The sequence below is a fragment of the Manacus candei genome, unplaced genomic scaffold, assembly GCF_025592945.1.
Source record: "Manacus candei isolate 608988 ecotype Guabito, Panama unplaced genomic scaffold, ASM2559294v1 h1tg000048l, whole genome shotgun sequence".
Taxonomy (NCBI): Eukaryota; Metazoa; Chordata; class Aves; order Passeriformes; family Pipridae; genus Manacus; species Manacus candei.
Window position 1 is genome coordinate 10,692,775 of NW_026138096.1, and position 20,834 is coordinate 10,713,608.

General features: G+C 50.7%; 1 protein-coding gene across 4 annotated transcripts; it reads left to right on the forward strand.

Moving 5' to 3' along the window:
- Window positions 1–1,373: 1,373 nt before the first annotated feature.
- Window positions 1,374–20,394, forward strand: RPIA (ribose 5-phosphate isomerase A). 4 transcript variants are annotated; one of them, XM_051798258.1, is made up of 10 exons: window positions 1,374–1,862; window positions 7,845–7,905; window positions 9,617–9,727; window positions 10,027–10,082; window positions 13,904–13,963; window positions 15,434–15,498; window positions 15,829–15,897; window positions 16,391–16,532; window positions 17,032–17,131; window positions 19,179–20,394. In XM_051798258.1, the coding sequence occupies exons 1-10, from the start codon at window positions 1,680–1,682 to the stop codon at window positions 19,274–19,276; spliced, it is 945 nt and encodes a 314-aa protein (XP_051654218.1). In that variant the 5' UTR covers window positions 1,374–1,679; the 3' UTR covers window positions 19,277–20,394. The 4 variants fall into 4 exon arrangements, with proteins under 4 accessions (XP_051654218.1, XP_051654219.1, XP_051654216.1 ...); XM_051798256.1 differs by lacking the exon at window positions 1,374–1,862 and adding an exon at window positions 5,720–5,955; XM_051798259.1 differs by lacking the exon at window positions 9,617–9,727 and having other exon boundaries at window positions 1,377–1,862.
- Window positions 20,395–20,834: the final 440 nt, after the last annotated feature.

The following is a 20,834-nucleotide window of genomic DNA, read 5'->3' on the forward strand; positions in this document are numbered from 1 at the left end:
CTGGGTTGGACAAGACCTTAAAGACTATCTAATTCCAACCCCCCTGCCATGGGCAGGGACACCTTTCACTAGACTGGGTTGCTCAGAGCTCCATCCAACTTGGCTTTAAACACTCCCAGGGATGGGGCAGCCACAGCTTCTCTGGGGAAGCCAGCTGTGCTCACCACCCTCACAGTAAAGAATTTTTTCCCTAGTATTTAATCTAAACCTACTCTCTTTCAGTTTGAAGCCATTCCCCCTGGTCCTGTCACTACATGTCACTATATGCCCTCCCAAAATCATACATAGTCTCTCCCAAAATCCAGTCAGTTGCTCCTTCACTTTTACCCTTATCACACCATGGAAGAGTACTGTGCTTTGTGACTGATTCTCTCTGAATATATAGGCCACTAGATGTGCATATTTACACTTTAAATGGGTAACTTGCAGGAAAGATCTTTGCCAGACAGTGAAAAACACCGAGCCACTGTATATAACCACGTGCTGCTCTTAATAGCAAGTCACCTGCTCTGTACAGAAAGGTAAGGCCTCACCACACTGAGATAAGCCTGGGTAATGATAATAGAGTCTTTGTTGAAATCCCACCCCATTGTTCAAGGACTAATGTGTTGGCCCAGGGAAAACAAAAGGAAATGTTTCTAGTCCTTGAAAATCACAGCAGAATCGCAGAGGTTGGCAACAGAACAAGCCAGCCATGCATAGAATTTAAAAAGAGAAGTCAATAGCAGCTTTTCTGTTGTGCAAATAAAAAGATTATTCTCTACACCATTGTGGCCTGACCTTGGAGTGAGTAGTAAGGGGTAAATACCTGCAATTCTCATTCACCTTGGTGAGATTTCAGCCTGGAAAGAAACTGAGGTGCCTGGGCTTGGTCCTTATGTGGCTCCCAGGACTGAAAATGCTGCTGCAGAAAGACTTCAAGGTTGATCTGCCTCTCTAATATGTTTCAGAAATAATTTCAGCAGATGCCAACCCAGGATAGAGGGGGAAAAATACGGTACATGAAAAAAAGGGTCTGTGTGCTTCAGGACAGGAGACTTCCATGGGGTTTCATCCTGATCCTCCTGCAGGGGGGGTGAAGGACTAATGAGTTCTGGTTGATACGTGCTCAGAGGACTGGTGAAAGTTTTAATTTCACTGAATATTCTGAGTTGGGAGGGACCCACAAGGATCATCACATCCAGCTCTTAAGCAAATGGCCCATACAGGGATCAAACCCACAGACCTTGTCTTTTTTAGCACCATGCTCTAACCAACAGATCTAATCTCAGTTTTCATGCTCATGTTGCAACTTCCGAGGGAAATCGTGCTACAAAGTTTAAAGTCCAGGAAAGGCTCTTACTCAACTTCCTCGACACCTGTGAGTTGCAGTAACCCCCGCCATCCTCTCTCCACCCCTATCACCTCCATGTGGGACACCTTGCGGGAATGCCTCAACCCCTCCCGCCCTGTCAAGCCCGATCCATAGATTCTTATACGTGCCTATACATCGATGCAACAAGTTGCTCGGGGGACTCTCGGGCATTGTGGGAGCTGTAGTTCCGCGGCTCCCAGCACTACAAGTCCCATCCTCCCGGAGGAGGGAGAAGGAGGAGGCGGTGGCGGAGGAGGAGAGGAGCCGGCACGGCCCAGGCCTGCAGCCCGTGAGGAAGAGCCCCCCGGGGGCGGGCCGCGGCGGCATGCGGCTCCCCGGCCGGCTCGCCCTGCTCCGCAGCACGCCCCTGGCTGCCCGGCCGCCGGGGAGGCTCCGAGCGGGGCGGGCGGCGGCGCGGCGCGGCTTCGCCCGCGGGCGGCTCGGCGGCACCATGGCAGAGGAGGCCAAGAGACGGGCCGCCTGCGCCGCCGTGGACAAGCACGTCCAGGTGAGGCGGCCCCGGCGATGCTGCGGGGCACGGGGGGCTCGGGGCGGCTGCGGGGGGACGCGGAGCGCCCGGGCCGCGGAGCCTCCCGGGGCGCACGGGCGGACCCCGGAGTGCGCGGAGGGGCTGCGGGGACCCCCCCAAAGCAGAGTGTGGCTCCAAGGTGCAGGGACCCCCCTGAGCACGGAGCGGCTCTGGGGTGCAGGGACCCCCCCCAAAGCACAGAGCGGCTGCGGGGTGCAGGGCGACCGCCCGAGGCACGCAGTGGCCTTGGGGTGCACGGAGCTTCCAAGTGCACGGAGCGGCTCCGGGACGCCGGGACAGGCTCTGGGGTGCCGGGACCCCCCAATAGACGGAGCGGCTGTGGGGTACACGGAGCTTCCAAGTGCACGGAGCGGCTCCGGGACGCCGGGACAGGCTCTGGGGTGCCGGGATGCCCCCCTTCCCCCTCGCCCGCCAATACTCGGGGCGGTGTAGGGGTGAACGGAGTCCCCAGTGCACAGAATGGCCCTGGGGTGCAGGGACAGGCTCTGGGGTGCCGGGACCCCCCGCTGCAGGGAGCAGCCATGGGGTGCACTGAGCTTCCAAGTGTATGGAGCAGCTCCGGGGGGCCCGGACAGGCTCTGGGGGGTACCGGGACTCCCCAGAGCACAGAGCGGCTGCGGGGTACAGGGGGACCCCACAGTCCACGCGGTGGCCATGGAGTGCACGGAGCTTCCAAGCACATGGAGTGGCTCGGGGGTGCCGGGACAGACTCTGAGGTGCCGGGACACCTCTCCTCCGCCAGTACACGGAGCGGCTCCGGGATGCCAGGACGGGCTCTGGGGTGTCGGGACCCTTCCCCGCCAATTCATGGAGTGGCACTGGGGTCCACGGAGTCCCTTCTACAAAGTGTCCCCGGGATGCAGGGACAGGCTCTGGGATGCCGGGCCCCCCAGTGCACGGAACGGCTGTGGGGTGCACGGGGCTTCCAAGTGCACGGAGTGGCTCGGGGGTGCCGGGACAGGCTCTGGGGTGCCGGGACCCTTCCCCGCCAGTTCATACAGTGGCATTGGCGTACATGGAGTCCCCGGTAGACAGAGTGGCCTCGGGGTGTCGGGACAGCCTCTGGAGTGCCGGGACCCCCCTCCAGTACACGGAGCGGCCGGGGGGTGCACGGAGCCTCCCATTGCATGGACGGGCTCTGGGGTGCGCGGATCCCCCAGTACGCAGAGTGGCCCCCGGATGCCGGGACAGGCTCTGGGATGCCGGGACCCCCCAGTGCACGGAGCGGCTGTGGCGTGCACGGAGCCTCCCGGGGCACGGACGGATCCCGGGATTTGCAGAGCGGCTCCGGGCGCAAGGACAGGCTCTTGGGTGCCAGGACCCCTCAATGCACAGAGGGGCCATGGGGTGCACGGAGCCTTCCAGCACATGAAACAGCTCCGGGTGCGGGGACAGGCTGGGGTGCTGGACTCCCCAGTGCGTGGAGGGGCTGTGGGGTGCACGGAGCTTCCCAGTGCATGGATGGGCTCCGGGATGCACAGATCCCCCAGCACACAGAGTGACTCCAGGATTCAGGGGCAGGCTCAGGACTGCCGGGACTCCCCAGTACATGAAGCAGCCATGGGGTGCCCGGAGCCGCCCAGTGCATGAACAGGCTTCAGTTTGCACGGACCCCTCCAGTGCATGGAGCAGCCCTGAGGTGCGTGGATGGGTTGTGAGGTGCACGGACAACCCCACTTGGAACATGGACAGTCCTGGAGTACAAGGATGGACCCTGGGGTGAACGGACAGAGCCACTTTCTCCTTTGTTTTGGACTGTACTCCTTTAGTTGAAATGAAGGGAGAAAACTACTTTTCCCTTCCGTACTGATCACCTCCCTGGCAGCAGCTCCATGCCTTGCCCAGCTCAGCACCATGCACACTGATTTGGGGTAGTGTCTTGCACCTCCAGACTTTCACCGTGCACCCTCCTGCGAGCTGGGCTGTGGTGGGAGTTCAGGCTGATGTCGTGCCCTGCTCCTTTCTCCAAGTCCAAGTCCAAATGCTCTGCTGCTGCACCCTGTTTCTGAGCACCCAAGCAACAGCCCCAAACCAGGGAGTGGTGTCCTGTCCTCTGCAGGGAGGGGAGTGCAGCAAGGGGCTTGAATGTCAGATAGGACTTGAGCTGCTCGAGGTTTGGCACAGCCTGATCATGAAGGCTTGGAGGATCAACGGTTAACGTCCCACAGGGGTTTATCACAGTGTTTGCTGTGCAAGCCCTTTTGCAACAGCAGTGATGAAACCAGGGTGAAGAGTTGCTGCCAAGGAGTTAGATATTAGCAGTTGGGGGGGGGGGGAAATTCCCTTCCCCTTCCTGCTCCCTCTCACGAGGTTAGTGTTCTGAGGTTCAGTTGCTGAGGGCTGTATGTCCTATAAAAGTTTGGCTTGTTTTGCAGCCTCGTTCCTCTGAGCAGTCTGTCCCTGCCTGAGAGCACACCCTGCCAGGCTAACATGATCAAAAGTAGTTTGTGGGATGGGGGAGCCTGGGGGTTCTGACAGCTGCATAAAAATCCCCTTTCTTACCCAAGGCAAGCAAAAATTGTGCATTGAGGGGTTGCGGAAGGAAGTTATGTCAGGGGAGGTTTAGGCTGGATGTTAGAAAAAGGTTCTTCACACCAAGGGTGGTTGGATGCTGGAACAGGCTCCTCAGGGAAATGGTCACAGCACCAAGGCTGCCAGAGTTCAAGAAGGAATTGGATGATACTCTCGAGCACAGGGTGTGACTTTTGGGGGTTGGTCCTATGCAGGGCTAAGGGTTGGACTCGAGGAGCCTTGGGGGTCCCTTCCAACTCGGCATAGTCTGTGATTCTGTGACTTTTGTTGCAAGTTGTGGAGCCAAGGCACAGCTGCTGCTGCGAGTTATCCTGAGCTCAGTGTGCCTTTTATTTGGGGTAAAGCCAGGACTTTTCCTAGTGAGATAGCTGGCCTTTGTGGTGTTTTATGGTCAAACGAACTTAGGATAATGTTTCTCCAGCTGATTGAAGTTCAGTGCCCAGCTAATGATGCTGATTAAGTAAATTAGGCAGTGTCTGGGGCAATACCCCAATGCTTGTTGTGCAAGTTGGCTTGAACCAGTGGTGGAGAAGGAGGTTAGAGTCAATGCCAAGGAGCTGGATGGTCTTGGCTGTCAGTTTGCACTCTCAGGGTGCAACTGCTCTTTGTAATGGACAAGTTTGTGTTTGGTTGTTAGTTATCACTGTTAACCAAAGGAGCAACCTTATCTCCGAAAACAAAGCTACAGGCTTCCTTCCTTGCACAGCAGGGACATGTGAGAGAAGCCACTGACTTCAGAGTTTGGTTCTGCTGGACAAATCTCTCTTGCTTAACTGTGCTGAAAATCTGTGGCACTGGGGGCTTGGTGCTGGGTGAGGGTCCTCTCTTGGCATCCTCCTTCACACCCATCCGTGCCTGTGCCAGCACAGCAGCTCCTTGTGCACCCTTTGGCAGGTGTAAACCTGAGGGTGGGTGGAGGGATTAGGAGAGGAGAACTTGTTTCTCTTTATTTTTTTTAATTAAAGCCGGGTTGTGTACCCACAGCACTTGTCCACAGACAGCTGTGGGAGTGGAGTTTCTGCATTCTGGAGCAGACACGGAGATGACCAACCTCGGAAACCATGGGCTGTGAGGCCATGACAGCTCAGAGGAGCAGTGCTGCCACAGGGCTTGGGGCTTTAGAGCTGTAAGCTGCTTGGGGACAGCTGGCTTTGCATTTATACAACACCTCTGAAGGCAGGCCTTGCGAGTGCCTCCGTTAGAAATGAAAATACGGGTGAGAACTCAAGATCCTTCTGCCCCAGAGAGGACTGAGCAAGCTTTGGGCTTTGCTCTATATTTATCTCTTGCTTTTAGCAGGAACTCTTTGCTCTCCAATCTTGGAAACTAACGCTGGACCAGTCCACCCCTGTGCCGATACTGCTCGATGTGTTGCCTTTTCAGCTTCTATAATGCTGGGCAGTGTCTTTAGGCCCTTGGGTTAGCTGAGAAAATGCTGTGGTTGCTGCCATCTTCACCCATACGTGGGTCCTCAGCTGTGCTGTGTCTCAGTGCCTTGGTTTTGTTTGCTGGGGTTTTGGTAAGCAATCTGAAATGTAATTTTTTTGCATGAGGTGCTGCTCCTTCAGTGCTCTGCTTCTTGCCAGTGTTTGCCCTGCCCCTATTTTTAGAAGTGGATGTTTTTTGGTTGGTTTTGCCCCTGCTTTAGCTGGGGTTGGAGCTGAGGAGGGAGAGCTGGGAGGTGCAGTAAGGCAGGAGTTGTGACAGCATCTGTTTAGACTGACTTTAAACTGTTTTTCTGGGAAATCCACCTTGTCCAAGCTCATACTGTCACCTAAGGGAGAGTGTTTCACCCCTCATCACTGATCAGTGGCTGGGACCCTTGTGGGATGGGATCAGCTGGGACCCTTGTGAACTCCTCTCCTTTCATTACAGTGGAGTGGCTGATGCTGAGGCTCTTTCCCCATCCCTTTAGGGCACCCAGCTGCTCCAGGAAGCTGTCCCACACTGCAGAAATGAGGGCAAAGAGAAGAAACTGCCTCTTCCCAGATTGAAACGAGTTTCTTGGGAACACTGGTACTGCCCGTGTCCTGCCAGCCTCTGTGTAGCTTTGCTTGCCCCTTGGCTGGCTGTGCTTGGCTCTGCCTGATGGTCTGGTGGAAATGAGAAACCTCTGGAGCTGTTGGGTTTCTGCTGGCAATGCCCAGGTGTGCAGCTCTTGCTTTGCCCATCTTTTGCAGAGCTGGCGAGGGCTGGGCTGTAAGCTGAGTCTGGTTTTGTAGATCTGTTTTCTTTAAGCTTTTAACCTGCAGAAGCAAGAGAAATGAGTAATCCTGGGGGAGTGTGACCTATCTTGAACTCCACCTTTCCAGGCAAAGTAGCATGCCAGAAAGACTTTAGCTGGTTGAAGTGCTGCAGGTGTGGCTTTTTCCACAGCTGCCAAACTCTGGATTTGCTGCACATGGGGAAAGAGCTCCAGATCTGCCCAATGTCCAAGAGATAATGCACAACAGCTCTGTGCCTGCATCTCTGGCTGGCTCCAAGTCTTTTTCATATGAAGTCTCTGTAGTGATCCTGGGCCTCTTTAAGTCAATTTAAGCTTTGGATCCCATCCAAAGGAAGGGAATTACACTGAAAATGGAAAAAGTGCAAGAGGCTACAGGGAGTGGGAGACTGAGCTGATAATAAACAGAGATTTATGTGGCAGAGGAGACGTCTTGCAGAAGTAACACAAGTGCACCCATCCACCCTCAGTCTGCAGCACCCTTTAGGAGCATACCTGTGTTACAGATGAGACAGTAACGATCCTTCTTAAACCAGACCATAAGCAGAGAAAGGCCAGGTTGGAGCTGTAGTTAAAATTTGATCCTCTTCATCACATGCTGCCAGGCTCACCCACCTTCAGAGTGTTGCTGGACTCTCATATAGGCAGTTTTACACTCTGTTTTGGAGAACAGTTTTTATTATCCACAGGAACAGCTGCTGTGCTCTCTGCTTTGGCTGCTGGTGCATCTGTGCTGTTTACTAACAATATAGTTGGCAGCAAACCCACCCAGGCTTTTGCTGTTCGGCTTCCTTGGGAGATGTTATCTTGAGGTTGTTTCTGCTACTTCCTCTGTGGTGTTGTTTGAAACTCACAGCTTTCCGGCAGGAGAGGATGGATGGAGTGCCAGCAACTAGCCATGAGTATGCACTGAACACCCCGAGATCAGAGCTCGGTGGTAATTAGCAAGCACATGTTTTTTAATGAGAGGGCAAGTTGCTTAAAATCCCTTGGCCGTGGACCACGGTCGTGCCCTCGCTGGCACAGCGTGTTCCCTTCCTTGCCTGCAGTGTTGTGTATCGCCTTGCATCTCTGGGCAAGGCTCCTCTTGCATGTGTTTATAATATCAGTTTTACCAGAAAAAGTGGACAGCTTGTGTGCTGAGCCCCCAGTAACAGCTCTCTCTGTCTCTCTTTGATTTGCAGAACAATCAAGTTCTCGGGATCGGAAGCGGTTCTACGATTGTACACGCGGTGCATCGATTAGGTAGGGTGCTCCCCTTGTGCTCCCCTTCCTGGCCCTCCCACCACAAACAGTCCTCTTGTCCATCTGTCCCAACTACTTGAAAAACACACTAAATCATCTGGATGCTGACTTACAGCTCATGCCTTGGGTCATTGTTTGGGGTGTTGTTTGCCCCTCATTACGGACTGCTTGAAGCTGAAGGTTAAAACAGGGCTCCAAATTTATGGTATAGAGAATTCTGAGGAGGTAATGATTTGCCACCTGTTCTGCCCATACAGCCAGGAAAAGCGCTCTGCTGGCACCCAGCACAAACTGGAGCTAAACTCCTCGGTCTTATTCCAGCTTTGCCCAGCTCTGCCCAGTGCTGACTTGCTGTGTGGCTTTGAGCCATGCAGCTGCTCTGCTTCCTTTAACCCATTCATCTGTGGCTCACACTGCTTCCCACATCCACCTGATTCACACTGAGGGGCCTGCTGAGGTGTAATGAAAACGAGGAATGTGAAATCCTCCTGCATTTTATTTATATACCCCACAGCCAGGTTTATCTGCTCGCCCCAGGGGCAGGTTTGCTCAGGGTGTGATTCAGAAAATTTCAGTAAAATATTCAAGTGAGGCAAATGCAATTTTGCAAAGTGAATGTGAGGGTTAATTATCCTCACGCCCCATTACAGAGTATGCAGAGGTTTAAAGTTCCTTTGCAGGGCACTCTCAGCCCCAGGGCAGATCTGCTTGTGGGAGTGCTGAACCTTGGATGTCCTTGGATGTGGAACAGAGCAGCTGTGGGTGCCATGGCAGGTTGGGAGTGCAGGATCAGCCCTGTTGTTCTTGGGGGTCTTGTTTGGACACAGAGGGGGAATGAACAGAATCATAAATGTTGGGAAAGACCTCCAAGATCATCGAATCCAACCATTAAGCCAGCATCACCATGTTCACCACTAAACCATATTCCCAAGTGCTGCATCCGCACATATTTTAAACACCTCCAGCTATGAAGATTCCACCACTTCCCTGGGCAGCAGAGTTCAGTGTTTCACACCTGGGTGGCTCTGCATGGGTGGGGAGTCCCCTTGTGACCTCCAGCTGCCCTGGGCAGAGCCGTCCCGCAGCCCACGCTGGGCTGAGGTCTGAGGTCTGAGCACGAGGCATCTCTTCACTTTGCAGGGACACAGCAGGGCTGGTGCTGTGCCTGTCCCTTGGCACCCACCTGGCCCCAAGCTCTGTGTGTGTGTGTGATACCCTTTAATTTTCTGGGAGCTGCGGTTCAGCCTTCTGGGTTTGGCTCAGTGTTGCAACCACTCAGTGTTGCAACCACCCACCCCCGCCCTGAACACAGAATCAGCCTCTAAATAAATGGGTATTGTATTTAAAGAGGAGTGCCTGTTCCAGGCTGCAAATTCTGGCTTTTCACGTCTCCTGACTGCGTTTGCACAGGGATGTGGCTTGTAACAATGTACAGCCTCATGTATTGCATCTTCAGTCCTTCCAGCAGCAGCGTTACCTTGGCTTGCTCTGGTGCTCTTGCTGACTCTCGGGCTGTTGGCTTGTGCCTAAGTATTGTAATTACTAAAATAACATTTTGTCCATAATGATATCTTAGTAATAGATTTTAGTCATTTGAGGTTAGCCTCAGGGAGGAAATATTTCCTTCCATTTAATGGAATACTGTACTTTATTAGTCCTTTCCCTGCCATATATTTAAATGTTCTATAATAAATTAATGTGATGTCCCCAGGGCAACAAGCCAGCAAACCTTTCAGACAGCTGCTGGAGCTCTCTGTTTACACGGAGAGCAGCAAAAACCTGTCTAATGGAGTGAGAGAGGGGCGTGGGACTAATTTCCCAGGTGGGGATTTGCTGATGGGGCTCCTCTTCTGCTGGAGACATAAAGGTTAATGGCTCATGGTGGCTTGGGCTGAGCCAGGGTGGGTGTTTGAACATTTCTGACTGTTGAAACTGAGCCTCAGTCTAAGCAGGGTGGCACCTGTTTGCATTTTGAGCGTGACTGAGTTATTTGCAAGCCAAGCAAGTAATTGAAATGAATCAGAGGGGCTGCTCCAAACTGAGACTTCTTAAAGTGAAAGTTGGTGTGTTTTTTCGTTCTATAATGAACAAACCAAGGCTTCTGCTTTTTTTTCCCTGCAGCTGAGCGGGTTAAAGAGGAAAACCTGACAATTGTCTGCATCCCTACGTCTTTTCAGGTGAGCACTTTCCTCCTTTGCTTTCTGCCATTCCGCTCATGGAGTGGATCTTCCCCTTGGTGAGTTAACCAAAAGCACTGGTGAAAGCAATTGTGATGCAGCCTGCAGAGAGATCCCATGGAGGTGATGGTGCTGTGTTACCCTGACCTGAACTCAGGGGTGCCCTAGGGCTGGGAGGTGTGTTTTGAACCAGTGTGGTAAGGCTGGTTGTGTCAGGGTTGGTGTGTGGCTTCCTCTGGATCCCACTTGCAGGAAAACGCTGTTTAGTGGTGAACCAGACTCGTAATGCAAAGCTCACTGGAGACTCTTTGAGTCTGTATCAAGCCCTGAAAGCCTTAAAGAATAATAGCGAGCTCCTCTGTTTTCAGGAGGAGCTTAAAATGCTTCAGCTGGATTTTATAAGAAATTGCAGAAGAGAAATTGGCTTAACCTTTCCTTTGCTGCACAGCTTTTGCAGGAAGTGGTTCATACCAAGCCAGATGTAGAGAGGTTTGCAGGGAAAGGGGGAACCTGGCTTGGTGGTGAAATGCAGAGCTGCTGGGGAAACTTCTGAGCTTCTTCCACGCCTTTGGCAACTGGCTTTGGTCTCTTTGCCTCAGTTCCCTGAGGTGGGAACCTCCCTGTGGGCAGGGAGAGGTGTCATGATGGGGACCACACAGGGGGGTTTTCAGGGCTGGGTGGCAATACCCTGCTCAAGGAATTGGGTTTGTCCTTCTCTTAGTCCTGGTGTGGACTTGGGGATTGTACTTTTGTCACAACGGTGTCACTGTGAGGACAGTCCAGCAGTGCAGGAGAAGGTGCAGAGCCTGTGCTGTGAGGTTTTCAGGAAAGAACAGAGTGGGTAAAACCTTGAGTAACCTGGTAGCTGACCCTGCTTTGACCTGGAGGTTAGATAGCGACCAACCTGAATTATCCTAAAATCTTATGAAAACTTAACATCCTCTTACCCTGCAGATGTTTAAATGTGAGTGTAGAGTGACAGGACTCTCTGTCTTCCCAACTGTTGCAAGCATCCAGTGGCCAACTGGAGTATAATGCAAGGTGCTGCAAAGGGCAAAAAGTGAAAAAAAAAATTTTTTAGCCTATATCACTACTTCTGTTGCATATATGGACTTGTGGTGAGTCTTGTCTTCAAACTGTCTAAAATTCTTCCCATCCTGTTATATTCCCATCCTAATACCATGTTCCCTTTGAACATAGGCAAAGTGCTCTGAGTTCAGCCTGTAGGTCTTAAAGAAAATTGATAAAGCTCCTGTACTGAACGTGAGCTGGAGCCTGTCCTGCCTTGAATTGTCGCTGTAGTTCATTTACCACTACAGAGCTTCTTACCAGTAAAACAAAAAGGTTGCTGTTAAAGGGAAGAGATAGATCCACAGCCAATATCCCCAGCATGGGGCTGCCTCGTGTCTTTTGCAGTCTCTTAGACCTCGACCAACTCCTACTGAAGCGTTCCCAAGTCAGCAAAACAGCATCTTATTTTCACTACGTACAGGTGTAAATGGCTGCCTGAGGTCACTGGCAAGGAAGAATTGGTTTCAGTGGGCTTTTATACTCCTCCCTTCCCTGTTGTCAGGTTGGGTTATTCCACCACCACCAGTAAAGCTAGAGCCGGGGTAAGTATCTGTCCCTTGGCTTTTGCGTGGTTTCTTTTCACCTGGACGTGTGCCCAGAGCACGGAGTGGGACTGTTCCTGGCAAGTGCTGTGCAGTTACCACCACCTTTCCCCCAGTTGTGGGAGCTCTGCTTTTGAATCCTGCTGGCCTTGCAAGCAGAGCCTGAGGAAAGCCAAGACACCTCGTTTCCACACTTGCTGACTCTAAGCCTGTTCAGGATCTGGCCTGCATGTGCAGCACCGTGTTTTTCAATGCTTTCAATTCCCAGATCCCTGAAATCTTCTTTATGTGGACACCATGTGATGAATGTCAACCCACTGATTTTTATTCCTTCTATTTTGTGAGTCCTTAGGTTCCCACAGCCCCTGGGTGTTAAAGCTGCATGCTATGAAATGCCATGTTAAACTATTGAAATCATATCTCATTGCCAGGAGTACCACCTGCTAATTCTAACGGTTCTGGGATGCCAATACATGTGACTGATGCACTTTGTTAGTGTTGGTGGGTAAAATCCAAGGGAATCAGTTGATCCAGGCTGTCACACTGGGCTTTCTTGGTCCAGCTACAGCATGGTGGCAAGTTTGGACTTGAGCAGAGTCTGTGCAAGGAGGGAGTCTCTCTTAGATGATAATTTGTTACATAGAAAATTCAACCAGTTCAGGATTCTGCAGATGACAGCAAGGTGGGTGGGAGTGTTGATCTGCAGAGGGATCTGGACAGGCTGCAGAGATTCCACTGGGCTGAGGCCAGTAGAATGAGGTTCAACAAGGCCAAATGCCTTTGATCACAACAACCCCATGAGAGCTCCAGGCTGGGGGAAGAGGGGCTGGAAAGCTACCCAGCAGGAAAGGACTTGGGGGTGCTGGTCCCATAGTGGCTGAATACGAGCCAGGAGCGTGTGCCCAGGTGACCAAGAAGGCCAAGGGCATCCTGGCTTGGATCAACAATCGTGTGACCAGCAGGACCAAGGCAGTGATTCTTCCCTGTCCTGGGCACTGGTGAGGCCACACCTTGAGTGCTGTGTCCAGTTCTGGGTCCTTTGGGGCAAGAAGGACATTGAGATGCTGGAGCATGTCCAGAGAGGGGCAACAGACCTGGGGGAGGGTCTGGAGCACAAGTCCTTTGAGGAGCAGCTGAGGGAGCTGGAGGTGTTGAGCCTGGAGAAGAGCAGGCTTGGAGATGACCTTACTGCTCTCCACAACTCCCTGATGAGAGGTTGTAGCCAGGTGGGGATGGGTCTCTTCTCCCAAGTAACAAGTGACAGGGAAAGAGGAAATGGCCTCAAGTTGTGCCAGGAGAGGTTTAGATTGGGTATTAGGAAAAGTTTCTTCGTGAAAAGGGTGGCCAAGCACTGGAACAGGCTGCCCGGGGCAGTGGTGGAGTCCCTATCCCTGGAAGTATTGAAGAGGCGCGTAGATGTGGCACTTGGGGACAGTGTTTAGTGGTGACTGTGGCAGTTCTGGGTTAATGGTTGGATTTATGATATTAGGGGTTTTTTTACAACCTGAACAATTCTGTGATTCCCGATTTAAACTGAGGGACGGAGCAGAGGGCAGCTCTGGGCACTCTGTGATGTGTTGCCACTAGAGGGAAATACTCAGCCCCTTCAGGAAAAGCAGATCAGAGCCACCAAGTAGCTGTTTCAGGAGCTTCCCACACTTTTTTCCACACTTTCGAGTTGCGCTTTTCCCCTTTTTGTTTTTTGTTTTTTGTTTATATGAAAAATATTTTCATTGTTAGTCCCACATTGCTGTGGTGTAAATATTTAATTTTCTTGCTCACATTTTTCAGCCAAAGGAGATCAGAGGGGCTGGATGAGTGCAAGGGAGAATGATTTCCGAGCTGAAATAACACAGGACTCAAAAATTCCATATCTGCTTTAGTGCTTAGATGCAGGTAATTCCCACCAAGCTCATGGGGCCTCTTGCTATTTAGTATGGAGAGACCTGAACCCAGGATTCCTGTTGCACCATCTGAGCATTTTAATTCACATCAGCAGCAGGGTTTTATTTTGATTAAAATACTCTGGTCTGGAAGCATAATTTTCTCCTTGCTGTTCCTGCTGCTGGCTGCAGCCCCTCCTCAGGGAGGAGCAGTGGAGCTCTCCCAGGGAGACCCCATCCTTGCTGCAGCTGGGCAATGACACCACAAGCCTGTTTTCCTTTCCTGCCCCTGGTAAATGGTGTTTGCTGTCTTCTTGGTGCACAGGCCCGTCAGCTGATCCTGCAGAACGGCTTAACACTAAGTGACTTGGACCGACATCCAGAGGTAAGTGGGAGTGCAGAGGTGAGACCTCACCTGACCTTCCTCTCGCCTGGTCCTTCATAAAGCATCAGGCTCCTTTGTCCTCCCCTGAGGATGAGCTTGGGCAGCCACACTGCAGAACACGAGTGAGAACTCGTGAGTTAGGACAAGAGGAAACGGCCACAAGTTGCACCAGGGGAGGTTTAGACTGGATACTGGGGAAAAATTTCTTTGCTGAAAGGGTGGTCAAGCATTGGAACAGGCTGCCCAGGGAAGTGTTGGAATCACCATCCCTGGCACTGTACAAAAACCACATAGATATGATGCTTAGGGACATGGATTAGTAGGGACCGGGCAGTGTTAGTTTAATGTTTGGACTCAATGATCTTAGAGGGTCTTGTCCAACCTTAAGGATTTTATGATTCTAACAAGCTTAGTTTATTTTTTCCCCCAAGCCTTAGTCTTGTCCTAGTTCTTGTCCGTTTAGATGGTGTGCTGGTTTAAAAGTTAACCAGCAGGGGGAATGAACCCAACTCAAAGGAGAGATTATAAGTCAGAATAACAATTTATTAAAATAATACAGTAAGTACAATAATACAAACAAACAATTGGTCTCAACCCACAAAAACCCAAATGTGTAACCCAGTACCCTGGGGCCTGAACAAAGTGGTGTTCCTTGGGCCCTGTTTGAGTCCAAAGTAAAGGGAGAGGGGAAGAACCTGCTGGTGGGAGAGCTGCTGCAGTCTGGCCAGAACTGGTGATCGCAGTCCAGTGGTGGTCTAAGTCTGGTTGAGAGCGATGAGATGCAGCCTTCCTCTGGATCCCACGAGTGGGTTGAAAAATGTTCCAAAACTCCAAGATTATATATCCTCCAGTTCAGGCAGGAATGCTTGGTATTCTCCTCAGGGCGGGGAGTTTCACAAAGGGTGTGAGGACAGAAACATCCTCCTATCTCACAGGCCTCTTAACACCTAGTTTATAGCCTGAGGAGTCAGGCTCTATGGGCAGAGGGTGCGAATAGTCTATTGACAACAGTAGTCTAGTTTCTGGGAAATGACATGGAAGGCTATAGAATACAGTTTTGGGTTACACCCACCATGCTCTATGGGCAGAGGGTGCGAATAGTCTATTGACAACAATAGTCTGGTTTCTGGGAAATGACATGGAAGGCTATAGAATACAGTTTTGGGTTACACCCACCATGATGAACTGATCTCAGCTGTCCTAACTAGGACAGATGGCAAGTAGGTTGCTGGACTGTGTTTTCTCCAGGTGTTAGGCATCTCATCCAGACTGAGGCTTGCTGGCCTGAGGCAGGGATATTGTGCTGCTGAACTGTCGCCAGGATTTTCCCTGGGAAAATCTTGCCTGCTGGTCCTTAAATGATGCTAGAGGCTGATGTGATGTGCCTTGCAGGCCTGCAGTTGGTAGTAGTTTCTCTTCCTCCTCTTCTCACATGCCTGTGGGTTAGAGTGGCTTCTCCTTTTCCCACAGCTTGACGTTGCCATCGATGGAGCAGACGAAGTGGACTCTGACCTCAACCTTATCAAAGGTGGCGGGTGAGCCCTGCTGTCTGTCTGTCTGTCTGTGCACGGGGCTGGTGGGTGGGGACCTCTGTCTGCCTGTGGATCTCTCTGGGGTGGGCTGGAGAGGCTGAGGGGACCCTGTGCAGGGCTGTGTGTGCACCCACTGTGGGAGATGGCCCCTGACCAAGGGTGTGTGCAAGGAACAAGGGGGATAAAGTGATGTGTGAGGATAAGGAGAGGGGCAATGGCAGCACCAAAACCAGCAAGCGTGTGGTGGAGGGGACTGGACTTTGAGGCCATCAGGCACAGGGAGGAGCAGTCTGATGTTTCCTGGTTTTATTTTTATTTTTTTCTCCCTTGCAGTGGCTGCTTGACACAGGAGAAGATAGTTGCAGGATATGCAAAGTGCTTCATTGTTATTGCGGATTACAGGTGAAAATACTACCAGTATACCTCTGGGAGGATTTGGATGGTCCTGTGTTAGGCCATTATTGTCCCTCCAATGGGTCAGGGGAGCAGGAATAGGTGGAAATGAGCCTGGCTCACAGTGCTTCAGCATTTCAGTTTCTCTTTTTTTCTTAATTTTCAACTCAGCAGGCCTGCTTGGGAGTGAGCAGAGCTTGTGGGCAAATGGCTGCTCTGCTGTCTGAGCTCAGTGATTGTCAGCACAGGATAAATTTCCTGTTCTGTACAAACAGCCATGGGGCTGTGGGAAAAACAACTCCTGTCCTTGTCCAAAACACGTCAAAACATGGCTTGTGAGTCAACAGAGCATCATACATTAAACAGGCTCCTCCTGTACATGGGCACATGTGAACTGACCACTGTGTCCTCCAGGGCCTTGTGCCTGAGGGGTTTGCAAGAGAGACTGGGGTGATGTTAACATAATGTCCAACACCAATCCCACCTCAAACTGTGTCCTCAGGAAAAAATCAGAGAACCTTGGGGAGCAGTGGAAGAAAGGAATTCCGATTGAGGTCATCCCCATGGCTTATGTCCCTGTCACCAGAGCCCTGACCAGAAAATTTGGAGGTGTGGTGGAGCTGCGGATGGCTGTCAGCAAAGCAGTGAGTGCCCCTATCAGCCCTGCTGCCCCAGAGGAACCACCTGAACGTGGGCAAATGCAGGACCAGAGTTCTGGCCTTTCATCTAGTGGAATTCTGGGCTTTCACTCCCAGAGAGGCATCCTGTGTTATTTCTCCCAATTATACCTTGGTTAATGAACTGTGTGTTTAGGTGTTCAGACCTCTTTGAAAGCCTCTCTGTCTCACATCTCCTAAAGAAGCATCCCAGAGCAGGGAGCAGAGGGATTGCCAGTCTGGGTCTGACCTGCTGCTCTGTGGGGATTTTGGGGTGCTGGAGGGCAGTCTGTGCTGCCAGAGAGGGTCTTGAGCTGGGGGGCAGCTCATGCTGGGTGATGGTTGTTGTGGACTGTCCTGATTTACTTGAATGATGAGTCTAAACCATTGCAGAGGGGATGGCTGGTCCCAGCGAGGGCTGTGACTGTCCCTGGCTGGGCTCAGGAGACAAGGAGCTCATGTCATGACAACTGGGTTTGCTTCCCAGGGCCCTGTGGTGACAGACAACGGGAACTTCATCCTGGACTGGAAGTTTGACAAGGTTCATCAATGGAGTGAAGTGAACACTGCTATAAAAATGATACCAGGTAGTTTCTGTGATTTTTTAAAAAACCACAAAAGCTGGCTAAGGTTTGGTCTGTGCTAGGCAACCTGGACTGTGGGAGCTCCCCCTGGATACAAGGAAATGTGTGTGTGTTTACTGCCCTGCTGTGGGTCCCTACATTTGTTTCTACTTGAGAGATCTGTCAGCTGAACTGGCACAACTGTACCCACATGGCTTTTTCATACGGTGATGAAAACATGGGCTGATGGTGGTTGATGTTGATGCTGTTTCCCATTAGGCACAACAGTCCTGTGCTCTTCCTTACTCTCCTTAGCTCTCCCATTTAGAGAGTCGCTTTTAGTGGAAACACTGGTGGACTCTGGAGGGAGGATTTGCACTGTGTTATGGTATTTTCCAGCTCTGCATCCCATTTCCAGTGGGAAGCCCTACAGGCTCACTTTGCTGTGGGGATGCAACGTATCCGAGTTCTTGCTGTGCAGGAGCAGCAGTGGTTGATCCCTCTGTTTGTAAACAAAACAGCCTCTCTGCAAGGACTCCTGCCTTGCACGAGACCTGCTGCCCAGGCCAGAGTTGCTTCTGGCCCAGCCAAGTCTGCCTGGGGGCACTGGCACTCTGAACTTCAGGGAAGCAGCGTCTGGATGTCTGTCTGGTTATCTTATGCAAAGTCTGCTCTTCATCTGGTCCGCTTTTGAATACATGTTGTATCTTTTATCTTTGGGTATATCCCAGGCCTGCCTGGCCCTGAAGTTCATAACACAAGTGCTTTCACTGACTGCTCATGTGTTGTCAGAACATGCAGGAACACGTTGGGATCCTGTTGCACAAATCCCAACATCCCCACAAAGCAGCAATATATTGTCCTGGCACCACAATTAAAACACAGGAGCAGGCAGAGGCCATGGGTGTAGGCTGGGTGAAGAGTCACCAGTTGCTTTTGTTCAGTGGCTTTGCTTCCCTCAGTGGTGCTTATAAGCTGATTTACTGAAAATACACACATTTTCTTTTTCCCTGCTCTAGGAGCAAACTGCCAGGATGCTGCTTCTGGCAGTAGATGGCAGGTTCAGACCTTTGGCAGAAGCAGATCTACCCAAACCAGTGACTGATCCAAATGAACCAGTGACTGCTGCTGGTCTGGGCTGTCCCTGGTGCTCCTTATCCTAATCCAGTTGCTTCCCAAGGCTGTACAAATGCCTGTATCATTAGAGCTGTTTCTGTGCAAGAGGCAAACAGTGGCTGGTTATGCTGTTTGCAAATGAAACAGCAGGGACTTCTTCCTTGCATTTCTTTGTGGTGGAGAAAGGAATGGGAAATGATGGGACATATTCCATTGTGTCTGTGTGGAGATGGTCTCAGCACTGTTTGCTGCTCAGAAATGGACCTTCTGAGGGGAGAAGAGCATCTTCCCGACACAGAAGTGGATGAGCAGAACTGTTAAAGCCTAAATACAGTGGTGGTAGCAGGGCTCTGGCCACCCTGTGGTTGTGGTAACCCTTGTCCTCCCTTTCTATCCACCTTTCTGGCCTCTGGCTGTGTCTCAGTGATCACTGGGAAGTTCTAGTTCACCCCACAATTAAATGCAACCACAGGTACATTTGCAAATGGGTGACAAATTGCAGAGGTTGCATCAAACCTGCAGAGTCTTAACATTTGAACAAGTGTTATCCAGGTGTTCTCCAACAGGACGATCTTTTAAATGTGTTCAGAGGCAAAGGGAATAATCCTGTGGGTGCATGTGTAGCTTCCTCTTGCTCCTGTGAGTCACCAGGTGGCTGAAAATGCCTCATTCGTGGTTGTGTTGGTGTGATGGGGGTGTCTGGGGTGGTGTGAACGTTGAGGGAACTTTGGGAATTGTTTCTCAGTCTCTGGAGAGTTTCTCCAGCAGCAGAGGGTGGCTGCATGGGAAAGACTTCCTGGAGTGGCTGATAGAACATCCCCCAGTGTTGGACACTTCTCCAAACCTCTGATGGAGGCACTTGTGCCTTTTAATGAACAAAACGAGGGGCAGAGCAGAGGATCCAAGTGAAGGGGTGGCTCTGGCATTAACCAGCCCGTGACCTCTTGTTCCCCAGGTGTGGTGGAGACGGGGCTGTTCATCGACATGGCTGAGGTGGTGTATTTTGGGATGGAGGACGGCTCGGTCAGCGTGAGGGAGAAGCAGCCTCGCTGACAGGGCTCTGCTGGCTCTGCCTTGCCTTCAGCCCAGTTGGATTCAGCTGTTGTAAAGGTGCCAACCCGATGTTTTGCCTTAACAAGCAGCGGTTATCACAGGAGACTGATGGGAAGCTGATCAGAATCCGCTGATGTGTTACTGAATGTCTTTTTATAAAAAAAAAAACAGACAAACAAATGAAAAAAAAAAAGAATCTATTTCTATATATATATTTTTACTTTACAGGAACGTTGTCATTTTTTAATGAATCATTTAAACAAATTGCTTTAATGTTTTTATTTTATTTTCTAAGAAATACTTACCAAAAAGAGTACTCCCTGGTTACGTGTTTGCTTTTTTTTTTCTTTTTTTCTTTTTTCTCGAAGAGAACTTGAACCCTTCTGGTTGCTCGGAGGGCTTAATGATTGAGGTCAGAAATACAATCCTAATGCATCATTCCTAACCCCCCTGGCTGGGAGGGTGACATACGTAACAGGAGCACATCCAGTTGGGACCTGCTGATGCCTTATTTGGAACCTTTTTGGTTCGGTATTTTATGCCTTTTATTTTTCTATACCACTGTTTTTTAATAGTTCAGGATGTCTAGTTGTCCTCTGTGCACATGACAATTCTCTGAGCCTAGGGTGATCTCTACATCCCCCTCTCTGGGACACTAATAAGGGCCTTTTCCTGGCCTCTGTATGGAGGAGACACTCATCCTTTGAGCCAAATTCTACTCTCATTGATTCAGTACCTCTGATTAAAGTCTGCCCTGTAGCTGGAGATGTCTGGGACTTCATCCTTGTAAACAGAGAGCAGAACTGGGTCCTGGATCAAGTTTACAGGAGCATATTTTAGGAGCTTAGGGCAGCGTGGAATACTGTTCAGTGGCAAATGATTTGGTTTGGAATGAAGGTTAATTATCACCCCTCACAGCTGGTTGATTTGTGAAAGGACATAGAAGAACGCACAGGAAAACGGAGTCTTCCTGCCTCAATTTTCCACATGTAGCAGGAGAGAGACACTCGTTAAATATCTCTTTTTCGGTGTGTAGGTGCTTTGCATGGTTCTGATGTTGAAATGCAAGCCCTCCTTTTGTGTTTTAGGCACTGAAATAAAAGAGCTGTTATACCAGACTTGGTTGTAATTTGTTTCTTAAAGTAACTTATTTTGTGGACAATGGGGCAGATCATGGTCAGAGTAACTTCTGCTGTAATTTGCCCTTTACAAGAGCCCCTCCTCACCCAGGCCAAATTCAGCCTTTTGCATTTGAATTCTTTTTGCTTAAGGTAAATACATTATTTACAATTAACCAGATTATCTGGTCAACACTTGTTATCTGCAGTGCTTGCCTCAATAGAGAATGTCTTAAATTTGCACATCTAAAACTTGTGCATCTAAATGCAGATCTTTTTTTTTTTTTACAAAAAGGAGCTAGTTTTACATTTTTAGATCTTTCCCTTCCCCTTCCTGCACATTTATTCTGTTAATTCTGAAGCACTTGTAGAAAGTTGGGCTGCCAACAACTTGCTGGAAACACTGGAATATCTCTTCCCATAAGCCTGGTGCTCCAGGA